This window comes from Lampetra fluviatilis, chromosome 31 (assembly GCF_964198595.1).
Source record: "Lampetra fluviatilis chromosome 31, kcLamFluv1.1, whole genome shotgun sequence".
NCBI lineage: Eukaryota > Metazoa > Chordata > Hyperoartia > Petromyzontiformes > Petromyzontidae > Lampetra > Lampetra fluviatilis.
The window spans coordinates 6291403-6304144 of NC_136305.1; the positions used below are offsets into that span (position 1 = coordinate 6291403).

The 12742-nt window shown below is 48.8% G+C and overlaps 1 protein-coding gene across 1 annotated transcript in view; it reads left to right on the forward strand.

The window, feature by feature from the left end:
* The window catches only part of LOC144943490 (kinesin heavy chain-like), a 39786-nt gene extending 27271 nt beyond the window's left edge, over window positions 1-12515 (forward strand). Inside the window, exons 21-28 of the mRNA XM_078870977.1 lie at window positions 268-369; window positions 1555-1615; window positions 3145-3216; window positions 5497-5595; window positions 6363-6570; window positions 7362-7491; window positions 8056-8121; window positions 8634-12515. Of these exons, the coding sequence (XP_078727103.1) occupies window positions 268-369; window positions 1555-1615; window positions 3145-3216; window positions 5497-5595; window positions 6363-6570; window positions 7362-7491; window positions 8056-8089 (706 nt within the window). The 3' untranslated portion in view covers window positions 8090-8121; window positions 8634-12515. The remainder of the gene's footprint in view (window positions 1-267; window positions 370-1554; window positions 1616-3144; window positions 3217-5496; window positions 5596-6362; window positions 6571-7361; window positions 7492-8055; window positions 8122-8633) is intronic.
* The last annotated feature ends 227 nt before the right edge of the window (window positions 12516-12742 follow it).

Below are 12742 nucleotides of genomic sequence, written 5' to 3' on the forward strand. Positions count from 1 at the left end.
GATGTTTTGTTGCTGTGACGTCGACGGTGCTCGTGTCGATGGTGCTCGTGTCGCCGCTGCCACGCGTGCGTGCGTGCGTTTGTGCGTGGTGGTGGTGGTGGCGTGCGTGGTGACGTGGTGGTGGCGGCGTGCGTGGTGGCGTGGTGGTGCTGGGGTGGTGCTGGGGTGGTGGTGGTGGCGGCGTGCGTGGTGGCGTGGTGGTGCTGGGGTGGTGGTGGTGGCGTGGTGGTGGTGTGGTGGTGTGGTGGTGTGGTGGTGGGGGCGCAGCACCAACGCGGAGCTGGCGCTGCAGCACGGCGCTCTCCGCGCCGACTACGAGCGCCTGCGGAGCGAGGAGCAGGAGAAGAGCAGCCGCCTTCACGAGCTCACGTGGGTCCCCCCCCGCCCCTCCCCTCCAAGCCCACCCCCACCCTAGCCATCTCCCACCCAAGCCCCCCCCCACTCAAGCCCCCCCCACTCAAGCCCCCCCCCACTCAAGCCCCCCCCCACTCAAGCCCCCCCCACTCAAGCCCACCCCCACTCAAGCCCCCCCCCCCACTCAAGCCCCTCCTCCCACGCAAGCCCCTCCTCCCACGCAAGCCCCCCCCCACTGTAGCCCCCCCCCACTCAAGCCCCCCCCCACTCAAGCCCCTCCTCCCACGCAAGCCCCCCCCACGCAAGCCCCCCCCACCCAAGCCCCCCCCCCACTCAAGCCCCCCCCCCCACTCAAGCCCCCCCCCCCACTCAAGCCCCCCCCCACTCAAGCCCCCCCCCACTCAAGCCCCTCCTCCCACGCAAGCCCCCCCCACGCAAGCCCCCCCCACCCAAGCCCCCCGCCCACCCACCCAAGCCCACACCCCAAGTCAGGAGGTCGTGGGTTCGATCCCTGACCCTGACACCTGTGTATTTGGAGTTTGCGTGTCTCTCTCTCTCCCCGCGGCCGCGTGGGTTTGTATCCGGGTCCTCCGGTTTTCCCCCTCAGCGTTTAGAATCGACGTCAGGGGGTTTAGAGTGGTTGGCTGCTGCTCTACATGTCCACGTGACGATAAGCCACTTTCATTGAGCTATCGTTTGTGACCAGGCCACTTCTAGGAAAAGAGCTAGACAGCTCGGTGGGCCTTCCCAGGTACAATAAAAAATGTTTAGTTTATAATTTAGTTTAAGTTGTTTTCCCTTCTAGTGATTTCACAATTCAGCATATTGTTATACACATTTATTTTTGACCTTTGATGCAGAGGATGGTGGGGGGGGGGGCTTAAATATCTTTATATTTGTGTGCCATATTGACACGAAATTTGTATTTTTCTGAGTGGTAGCACACTGCACTGTGGAGATGTATTTTTATTATTACGGCTATCAGTGGTTCCAATGGTATCAGTGGCTAATTATTATATATCTCAACCAGTCCAGGCCCCCTGCCCCTTTCATCGAATCATAACCTCCAATTGTGACCGTTCATTGAATGGCAAGGTGGGGGGGGTGGGTGGATTGTTAAAATCGCTTTGTTCATAAACACGATTAGAGCACGAGTTTGTATTCACTGCTTCACGATTACCATTCCCCTGCCCTTCGTAGGTTGGTGCATGACCGCAGGAATCAAGCTCAGCAGGACCTCAAGGAGCTGGAGGAGACGGTGGTATACAATTAGTTTATTCGCGTTCGACTTGAAGCTCCAGTGTTGTTGAAACAAAGCGAACCCAAAAGAGGCCGGCATCGTCTCATTTGAAAGAGTGACAGGGGGGGCATGAGTCTGCTGCCAGTAGGGGGGCATTGAGTGCCGCAGGTGTATGGGGCAAATTGCCCTCCTCGTGATGCGTTTCGTCCGTCCCATCGCAATGTGAATTCTGCCGAAGGATTTGAATCGCGACGTTTTGTTTCGTGGTAACATTTGTTCTTGGAGTTGTATTTTGTGTCGAGGTTTACTGCAGCTATTCACAAAGGCGTACGTTCCCGAGATGCTCGTGAATGGCAAATTTCGTGGATAATCTTGATTTGAAGCTTTCGTGACTGCAGGAATCCATACTCGTTGGTTCTTTCGGTAAAGTCACGTAGGTAGAAAAAATAATAGATCACGACGTTTCGATCGCCACACAAGCAATCCTCCCACCTGAAGACGATCGCTTGTGTGGCGATCGAAACGTCGGGATCTATTATTTTTTTTTTCTACCTACGTGACTTTACCGAGAGAACCAAGGAGTTCGTAGATAACGGCATTAACCTACGAACATCGTACGCGCAACATCTGCGGATGCTTCTAAAGCATCGAAGTTCCCTATCTCTCTCATCACTTTCTCTCTCTCAATGCTGTCGTGTAGAGTTCCAAACGCGATTCGCGGATATCCAAAATCGCAGATAGCAAGTTGGTGAATCCCGAGGGAATAGCTGTAATTCCAATTTAAGTAATTTGCGGTGGAAGTTTCAAACTTAGCAAATTCGGAACCTGACGCTGATGGCAATTCAATGGATTGTCACGTTTCAGGGTCACGCTTCAATTTTAAGTCGATTGTTAACATTGTGCTGCCACTGCGTGCCTTAATAGCGGTTGCAGAGGTCACATGAATGAATTACACAAAGTATACGATTATAAAAAAATAATTTTATCAATTAATCGAGCATTGGTCAGTGTGATGATGTGTGGAAAACAACCTCCATGACCAGCGCACAGCAAAGGTCGAGACCTTTTTCCAGCAGTGGAGTTGACAAGGGCTTTCAATAATTATTCTTAATCGGCAAATGGATTTACCCTTCAATGTCTTAAGTTTGGACAAGCCTGGCATTCACAAGTAAAAAACCCCATTTATTAAACGCAACAAAACTGATCATGCAGGCAGCGGCTGAAATGAAGAAAGTTTATTATATTTCAATACAATACTTGTTAAGGATTAACATCTTAGAGAGGACAATAGATATACATTCGAGTAATTCCGTTTAACATAGTTGCCACCGTGCCACGTGGGCCCTGCTATTTGTGACCGGCTTGGAGGGGGATTGATCATGAACATTCCGCTCCTTTTGCCCGATTAGACATCGGTGCATGTCGGGAGTCTTCGTGCGGCAACCTGTGAAATTGCGGATGGCTGGCTTGGGTGTGCACACAGTTCATTGCTTTTGTGTCTTGCCCCCCCCCCCCCCCCCCCCCCCCCCCCCCCCCCATTCTTCTGGCAGGCTAAAGAGCTGCAGACCCTGCACAACCTTCGGAGGCTGTTTGTGCACGATGTTGCCACCCGCGTTAAGAAGGTAACGGGCGAGGGGTGGCATGGCGGCTACGAGGTCAGACCACCCCCCCAAGCTGGTACCGCTGGGATCCTGCGTTCTAAACTAAACTCACATTTTCATTTTACCAGGCAAAATACACAACTTGGCTACTGTACGTCCGACAGCGTCCGTACGTAGGTCGCTGTGAATATCCGAGGGCAGCGTGCAAGCAAAACATACCGCACGCACGCAATCTGCTGGTCTGCCATGGGGACCTTTTTTGCCAGTAGCCAGTGTACTGTACACCCTGGGTGATCACCTCGTTGTTCACAAGCAGTAAACAATAATTGTTTTACAATTTTTTTAGTTTACCAGGTAAGGCCCACTGAGCTATATAACTTTTTTGCAGAAGCAACCGGGTAACAAATGATTGCCCAACGAGAAGTGGCTTATCACGTGTAAATGTATAGCAGCCAAATACTCTAAAATGCACGTTGTTCCTAAATCTGGAGGGAAAAACCACCTCTGGATTTTCCCTCCAGATTTAGGAGAAAGATCCACCCAACCACAGGATGAACAATGCCACCAGTTCAAATCCAGATGGCCACCTCTGATTAAACCGAGTTCTCAGTTGAAGAGAGTTTATGCTCGGAGTGGTCACCAATGAATGCTAAAAAAAACTATTATAATTGGCCAAATGTTGTCACGTCACGTGATGGAATCTGCCTATGAACCAAATCATCTGTAATGCATCATCCAATCTGATCAGTTCCAAGAAACGGCACACGTTTGAGCCTTGATGGTGCTTTGATGGGGTGACCACCACGTATCGTAGATGTCATAAGCTGTGAGGCTGCATTGTCAGCAGAGGGCGGTGCAGTAGAATCCATTGTTCTGCAGAGTTAAAGCTCTGGCTAGCTGGACTATTCAGAGGGGGGTCCATGGTCTTGGATGGCCTGAAGCTTCTGGCCATCAGGGAACGCATTTAAAATAATTTAAACAACAAACAAACCCATTTGTATTTGAGCATCTTTAGTTTATCACCAAGAAACAAGCAATGTCTCCTTCACAAATTTGTCTCCACGTAAAAGACAAAATGATATCTTATGCGACACATCGGCCGTCATAGCCTACTGGGAGTCCGTTTCGGCAGCATTGTATCAAGACGAGCAAACTCTGGGCCGGTTTTAACATTCAGGGTCTCATCATCTTGCTTGAATCTCGATTTAAAGCTTTCGTGACTGCAGGGATTCATCTTCTTGGTTCTTTCGGTAAAGTCACGTAGACGGGAAGTAATAAAATAATAAAAATAAAACATAATAAAATCATTCTCGCGACGTTTCGGCCACAACGCAAGCAGCCGTCCTCAGGTGAAGACCAGGTCTGTCGTGAGAATTATTTTATTATGTTTTATTTTTATTATTTTATTACTTCCTTTCTACGTGACTTTACCGAAAGAACCAAGAAGTTGCTTGAATCTGTTCGTGAACTGCCCATCATCATAGAGTCGAGGACCCTGTCTTTACAAGGTGTGGTTCTAGTTTATCAAAATGACACGGTGATACATCAACTCAAATTAATAATGAGCGTCGTCGTCGAGAATATAAATAACGAAACAAGCAAGCAGACAATGTACCCTTCACATATCCGTTTCCACATAAAACATTTTAACGATTTTAACGATCATTGGAACCTCATTTGCCAGTAAAAAATATGATAATTGTTTTTTTACCCTTCTATCTGGCAACAAACTGACACCTTTTTTTACAAGGAGTCATGTTTGCATAGACCACAATACCTGCAGCCATAATGCAAACAAAAAGCATAACTCTCATAATATATGCACTGTCCTTGAAGTTGATTGGTCCACACCCGAGACAGCTTTCCTTAGAGCCTCGTTTCACATGGGTTGGCGTCATCTGGTCCAACCCATGTGAGACTAGGCTCTAAGGAAAGCTGTCTCGGGTGTGGACCAATCAACTTCAAGGACAGTGCATATATTATCAGAGTTATGTTTTTGTTTGCATTATGACTGCAGGTATTGTGGTCTATGCAAACATGACTCCTTGTAAAAAAGGTGTCAGTTTTGTTGCCAGATAGAAGGGTAAAAAACCAATTATCAAATTTTAACGATTTCTTACACATCCCATCAGCCGCACGGCCTTCTGGGGATGCATCATTTCAGCAGCATTGTTTCAAGACAAGCAAGTGTGTGCAGAGGGTGCTGTGAACACCTTCACCAAATTGGAGGCCCTCATCCAGCAGTGGATTAACAATGAATCCGCGATGGGATGTCTGCCTCGTCCTTCGCCACTTCTGCAGATGTCGGGGACGGACCCGATGGAAAGTGCGGCCAATGGGACTCACAAGATCGGCTTCCTGGAGTCAAACCTGAGCCAGCTCACATCTATCCACAAGCAGGTGTGGACTGTGCTCGTATTGACCTCCTGTGAGAATGTTGGATTTTCTTTTTTTACTTTGTATATGTACCGTTTTCGGAAGAAAAGAAAAACTTGAAGTTTATCCGGGGCTCAAATAATCGCTGGGACCCTACTCATCGGTGGCCTACAGATAGATCACTGTAGAGAACGCCTCATCTTGTCACACCTCGCAATCCAAGCAGGTTCGAGCTTGGTTAGTAGCAGGATAAGAGACTGCCTTGGGAAAACGCCGAGTGATGTGGGCTTGGGCTTGCAAGGGGGGCCCGTGACGTGGTAGTACAGCAGTCGATTGTTAGATCCATCTGTGCAGGGGGTGTGTGATGATGATCGGCAGCGGTGGCGAGATGTTAACTACTTCGCCTGGTATACAGGCATTCATGGGTTCGATCCCGACCCTGACACTTGTATATTTAGTTTGCTTGTTATCTCTTCCCGAGAACACGTGGATTTTTTTTCCCCGCGTCCTTTGCTTTTTCCTCTCCACATTCAGAAACGGCATGCGTTTTAGAGTATTTGGCTGCTGTAAATTTCCACGCGATAAGCCACTTCGTTGGGCTTGTCATTTGTGATAGCCAGGTCGTTTCTGAAAAAGAGAGCTATATCGCTCAGTGGGCCTTACCTGCTAAAAGAAAGTTTTAAATAGTTTAGTTTTTACATTTGAGCCGGGGTTCGTCCGTACCTAGCCAGCCGTGCTAAAAATCGATGAACCCTCCGCCCCCCCCCCCCCCCCGCCTTTCACCGCGACAGCTGGAACGCGACAACGCCGACCTGCGCGGGGAGCTGCCGCGTCTCGAGAGGCGCCTGCGGGGCACGGCGGAGCGCGTCCACTCGCTAGAGGGGGCACTGGCCCAGGCGCGCGAGAGCGCCGTGCGCGAACGCAGCCGCCACCAGCTGCAGATGGAGCGCATCAAGGAGAGCGTGCGGGCCAAGGGCGCCGCACGACGCGCCAACGCTCGTGAGTGGCGCCACCCGACCTGAACGGCTGCCCCCAGCACATCTGGGCGGTGTTTGGTGCCCAGTTGTTCCCCCCCCCCCCCGCTCCGATTAGCTCACTTCCGAATAGCACCTTTGGCTATGTACGGTGCGAAAGAAGTTCAACGTGCCAGAGACCCCCAGCCAGAGACGCCGAGTTGGGAAGTGAGCGGACGGAAATCCAGCACGATCCATTGAGTAGTAATCCAGCACGATCCATCGAGTGCTAGTCCAGCACAACCCAGTGCTAGTCCGGCACGATCCATCGAGAGGTAGTCTCGCCAACACGACCTGAACTAAAAATTCCCGCGACCCATGCGCCATGGGGGAGGCCCTCGCCCAGCTGTGGATCAACAAGAGCAGCGAACTCGCGCACCGCAAGCGCAATTGTCGATTCCGATCCGCGAAATCGACGCGTCACGGCTTTGCCTACTACCAAACTACGCACATTGATGAAGCTGAGTGTAGTTACTGGCGAAACGTCGTACTCGAATTGTAAATGTTGTGGGTTTACTCTCCCACACACTGGTGCACCGGCGTGCTGTACTAGTGACGTATTGGCATGTTCTGTTTACATGACAAACCTTACTCATTAGGCTGTTTTGGGTGGCGGCGGGTTTAACGACACATTTATATATTCATAAGATCGAACCTAAAAAAAAAACGTATCATGGACATTTATATATTTACGCGATCTAACCCAAAAAACCTGTTAGGGATGATATTGGTCGTGAAAGCCTACTACGTGTTAAACTGCACGGTGTTTTGTTGCAGCTAAGCGCGTGCAGCCGGGTCAGCCTCCGTGCACCACCGCCATCCGCGGAGGTGGCGCCCTTGTCGTAAGCCATCACATCGCCGTGCGTGGAGGTGGAGGAGCCGGAGGTGGTGCTGGAGGAGGTCGCTGGTAAAAAGCCGCATTGCCGGCATCGCCACATCGACAGGGGGGGGCGGTGACTTTGGCGAGCCGTGGCACGTTTTGCCGTTTAGTTTCGGATGATTGCGGTTCGAGCCCAGCGGCCGCTCCGGTTAATACTGCGGGTGCGTTGCCCGCAAAATACCACGAGACAACTACTTTGCGGTGGACGTGAAAGATCCTGTGACGATATTGGAATCTTAGTAGGCCATGTGTGGCGGGGGGTCATGGTGCAAATTTACCGGTTTCGAAAAAATGTATGCGCACATTTAAAACTACTCTTTGAACTACATTTTCCTTCCACAGGGCACAGTGGTATTTAAGTAGATCCCATGAAGTGATGAGGCTGCACAGTGGTATAAACCTAGTAATGATACCCAAGCACACACCTTGTACGTTTGCCGAGGTCTGGCTGTCCACCCAGACACCTAGTTATTGTGAGATGGCCAGCGAGGGATGATGATGATGATGGTGGTGGTGATTTAGACGGCTCGCCAGAGTAGATTGTGTTGTAACAATGCCTTTGGTTTGCTTCCCCCATCTTCATCCGCGCAGCGTTAATCCAGAGACTGACGATGCGGGGAGCTAGTTCCTTCCGGCAGCCTTGGCGACACAGTCAAGGTAACGGGATGAATGGTCTGTCCACATTTGGTTGGTGGCTGGGTACTGGGACATCTGTGAAAAGAGCTTCATAGCTCATCTGATTTCTCCAATATAAATATTCTGATTCTGATAAAGATTCTGATGACCTTGGGCACCCGATTATTCACAGTCAGATAGTTGGGAGTTCAAATCTAGGTGGGGGGGACCAACTTGGCCAAATAGTATTCGAGGGTAGATAAAATAGGTACCATTTTGTGGAAGGCAACTTGCTAAATCAGCACCTCCCTCCTCCCTCCACACCTACAACAACCCCTCCCTCCCCCTACCTACCCCCTTGGTCCACCAGTTGTCTGCCACTGCTGCCACCTATTAATCCACCAAACTTGCCAAAATATATGTTGATGTGGACCTAAGACCAAAAGGACAATGAGGCACTTAAGGAAATGCTAATGGGGCTTTTCACATCTTGTTTGAGATTTGTATCTGAACGTTGTTGTTGCTTATTGTTTTCTTTTGTTTGCTTTGTACAGACGACGTTGCATTGAGACTCAAGCAGAAGTCTGGACATGCGTAATCGCACACCACAAAATCGTGTGCGTGCAAACACACACACACACACGGAGATCCTTCATTCAATACCCCCGTACCCTGGGGCAGTTGAAACAATGGGGCAAGTTTCTCTGTCCATGACCCGTATCGTGGGGTTAAAGTGTGGGTGCTCAGTCTTTCTAAGCGGTCGCACCAGCATGGAAGAGTAGGCCTAATACTACTAGAGGGACCTCTGGAGCTGCCGCTTAGTGGAGGGCCCCTTCTGTGAGCAAGAAATTGCAGGGCTGCATCTTGCGTTTCTTTTTTGGCCTTCGCCCTGGGGGCACATGTTAATGAGCTCCTGTCAAGTCCGGCACTAACGCTGGGAGCTTTGCCACGTGCAATACACACACCTAGCCACGAGGGCAGATTTGAAAGGACCGCAATGCACCACACATGACTTTTCTCAGGCCGAGTCGGTCCAAGCTAAAAACAATTAAACGTTTTATTTCACCAGGCCAAGGCCCACTCTGAGCTTTATAGCTTTCTCAGAAGCGACTTTGCCACAAAATAGCTCAACTTAGTGGCTCATGTGGAAATTTATAGCAGCCCAAATACTCTTAAAACGCATATCGATTCTGAGGCAAAAGCCGGAGGACACAGATAAAATCCACGGGACCACGGGAAGAGAGAAACGTGCATTCTTCAAATATACAGCAGGCTTCAGGGTCGAGATGGAAACCCACGACCTCCTGCATACCAGGCGAGGCAGTTAACATCTCACCGCCGTCGCGATCCAGTGGGAGGCTCAGAGGATATTTTGGACGCGGATCGTCGCATGCGTTCATGAGCAGGAGTTGAACGCGATTCTGCAGAAATTGCAGCGCCCTCGCGCGAACCACCACGGCACGCCAACACGAACCGCGAGTCCCGCCCGTCGACATGCTGCGCGAACCGCGTGACGCGCGTTGCGGTGAGACGATGTGCTCCGCCTGGCCAAACAAGCGCAGTAGAAAAAGGACAAAAAAACACGCGCGGGTTTTGTTCGGTTTAAAATGTTACAGTATCGTGAAACATTTCTGACAACGTAGCAAAATAAATTAATTGTTGTGAGAAATATGCTAATTTGACTCGAGCACTTGCCTTAATAATTGCCCTCTTCTTGGTTCTTTCGGTAAAGTCACGTAGAAGGGAAATAATAAAATAAAATAAAACATAATAAAATAATTCTCACGACGTTTTGGCCAGAACGCAAGCAGCCGTCCTCAGGTGAAGAACAGGTCTGTCGGGAAGACAGCGTCTGAAAGCTTTAAATCGAAATTTAATAATTGCCGTGATGATTTTTTAACCCAGTTTAATAGTTAAGCGACGCGATAAAGATCTGTCTGCGTACGATGACATCTGCACGGTTGTGAGGGCTCTTCCTGCTTGAATGTCCACAAAACATGAACTGGACATCTGTGATGAGCTTCACAGCTCAGATTTCCTCCAGTCCACAATCAAGATTCTGAACATCGGAGGACTCTTATTGAGTTCTCACCAAGGGTGGGACCAGGGGAGCTTTCCTTGGGCAACTTAAACTTCTCATGCAATCTCAGATCTGTGCATCACGAGGTGGCGATCGAACGGCGATTCATCAAGTTTCGCCAAATTTACGCTGGAGTGCTCGCGATATTAAAACGCAACTTATATAACGCGCGTTACGTTTCCACAATTCGAACGCATCATTCGAGAGAAAGCGGGAGGCAGAGGAGCTCGAAAGTTTATCCTAAGCCGGGTCTGAACAAATGAGCCTCAACAAACGAGAACCTTTAAGCTGTCGCTTGAAGGGTGATCGGACGCAGAGAACATGCAGCAAGTTCTAGAAGCGTTACTCAGCCAAGAGCTCGGCTGTATATTAAAACAATGCTTAACTTTGCAATTGTGTAGGAAAATGCCTTGTTTTCCAATTCCACTGATCTTGTTTTTTACAGAAATAATTTGCCAAAGAGGCTGAGATGCAAGACAGTTTACGTTTTTCGTAACCCCATACCAAATCAGATCGCCCGGAAATGTGCCCAATCTCATTAGGTCTTGGATGCCCAGAAAATGGCACCTTGGATCGTGCGTAGATGGGCGACCATCATGCACTTCCCATGCCTCCATGTCCTCTGCTTCCCACCTTCACAAACCTGCAATGACTTGCAAGGTGAAGTACGGTCAGATAACCCCCATGACCTGCACAGTAGTGGGTGGCCCTCATCCAGCAGTTCAGACTGACAAGATAGCTGTACAAAGCATGTAAAAGCCACACTCAAAAGAGCCACGCGGATTCATCTGACGCACAGTACTCTGGTTGAAAGGCTTAATGTTACCTGCCTGCTCACAATTCTCCAAGTTCACAACTTAATTTGGCAAAACTGCAATCTTAATTTTCCACTTTTGATGTCAATAACTGGATGCATAAACTATAAAACTCAAGAAATCGGGGTTTAGGTCACATGAGAGCCTAGGGTTTGAACCAAAGAATGTATTCTATCGTGTACGCGTAATGTGTGTTTGTTTGCCTCGAATGTATACTTTTAAATTCGTCATTTGGTGTATTTATCTTATTCGGTGATCCGTGTGATTTTGTGTTTTGTTCGCAAGCAACATTTGGTTTTGCTGTACGGTGTTTTAATTTAGTAAAATCAGGTCTCTATTGAAAAAGGAGAATTCTCAACGGGCTCCTGCCTCGTTTTAAACAAAAAGTCACCGGTCAATCAATCTATCTCAAGTGCCAACCGTTGTTTTCAAGGCGTCGACGCAATAAGCCACGAAGCAATATTTTGCATAACATTTAGACCAGTGGTTCTTAACTCCTTTTCTGCAGCATGCACCGCCCCCTTTGGTTATCAATCGTTAGAACGCGCATCATGTTGATAAATACATCGGTGTGGTTAAACAACGTAAGTTGTTACTTACGTGCCCCTGCTTAATTTGTGTTTGATTATTTACTTTCTAAAAAAATTCTGGCCACGTCTCGAGCCCCCAGAAAGGGCATCTCGTATCCCAGGTTAAGAACCACCGATTTAGAACATTATTCTCCAACTATAAGCCAGAACTATAACCCACCACAGCCAATCAACATCGAGTTGTCACGTGGGCAAATATGCGAGTTGACTTGGTTTATTCGGCAAACCTGGAACGTTGCAAAGCAGAGTTTGGTCCACACTAGGTGGCAGCACTTGTCCATGGGCTCTGTAAATAACACAACGAAATGTAATTGCATGACTGTCCGTCTTGGTAATTTATCTAAATTCAAGATGAGAGAATTAAAACAAGTGCAACCCCAAAATAATACGTGGGTTGTGTTTGTTCCGTCATTGTGATAGCTAGACGCAACTACATTCTATCACAGAGGAAGTATCGACAAGTAAAAGCATCTTGGTCTAGATCCAGTCCTGTGGAAAAGTGGAACCTGCACCTTGGGCTCACGTGCCAGAGAGGGGGACCTAGGTTATACTGGTAGGAACGAAGTGGACCAGACCACCAATAGATTATATCGTCCGTCCGTCCGTCCGTGTATCAACATCGCCCCCTACTGCAAACACTTGGCAGGACCCTACAAAAACCTTTTGACTCAGTGGGGCTTTCCTGGCTTAACAAGTGTAATAATACATTATGTTTATATTCTTTGGTTATTCGTTCCTACCAGCCCACCCCGCAGGGTCCTGTTACATCCACCCTGTGTAGACCGGCAGGTCTCTCTTAGTTCTGTCTAAACAACAAAGTGCCCGGTACATGCGCAGCGTAATCCCACTCGAGCCAAGACCTTTGTGCAAGCACTGTAAGTGTTGAAAGAAGTCACTTTTAAAGTGTGAAGCACGTCCATCTGCCCCGCTCAAGTTTGCTAATCCCTTTAGTGCAAGCGGTCAGCGAGCTTGTAAATCGGCGATTAAATGTTTTGTCACCGCTGTGTTTCGAGTGGTTTTTTTTTACCTGCTTACTCACCTGTAGGGGACATTCCCTTTATTTCAAATCAAAGAAAGTTCACGTTTGTCCCAGGTTAAATTTGCACGAGTCGCTGCTCATCCTTGGTGTGGTCCCAAGCCAGGCGATGGAAATTCCACATTCCTCTAGTAGGACCACA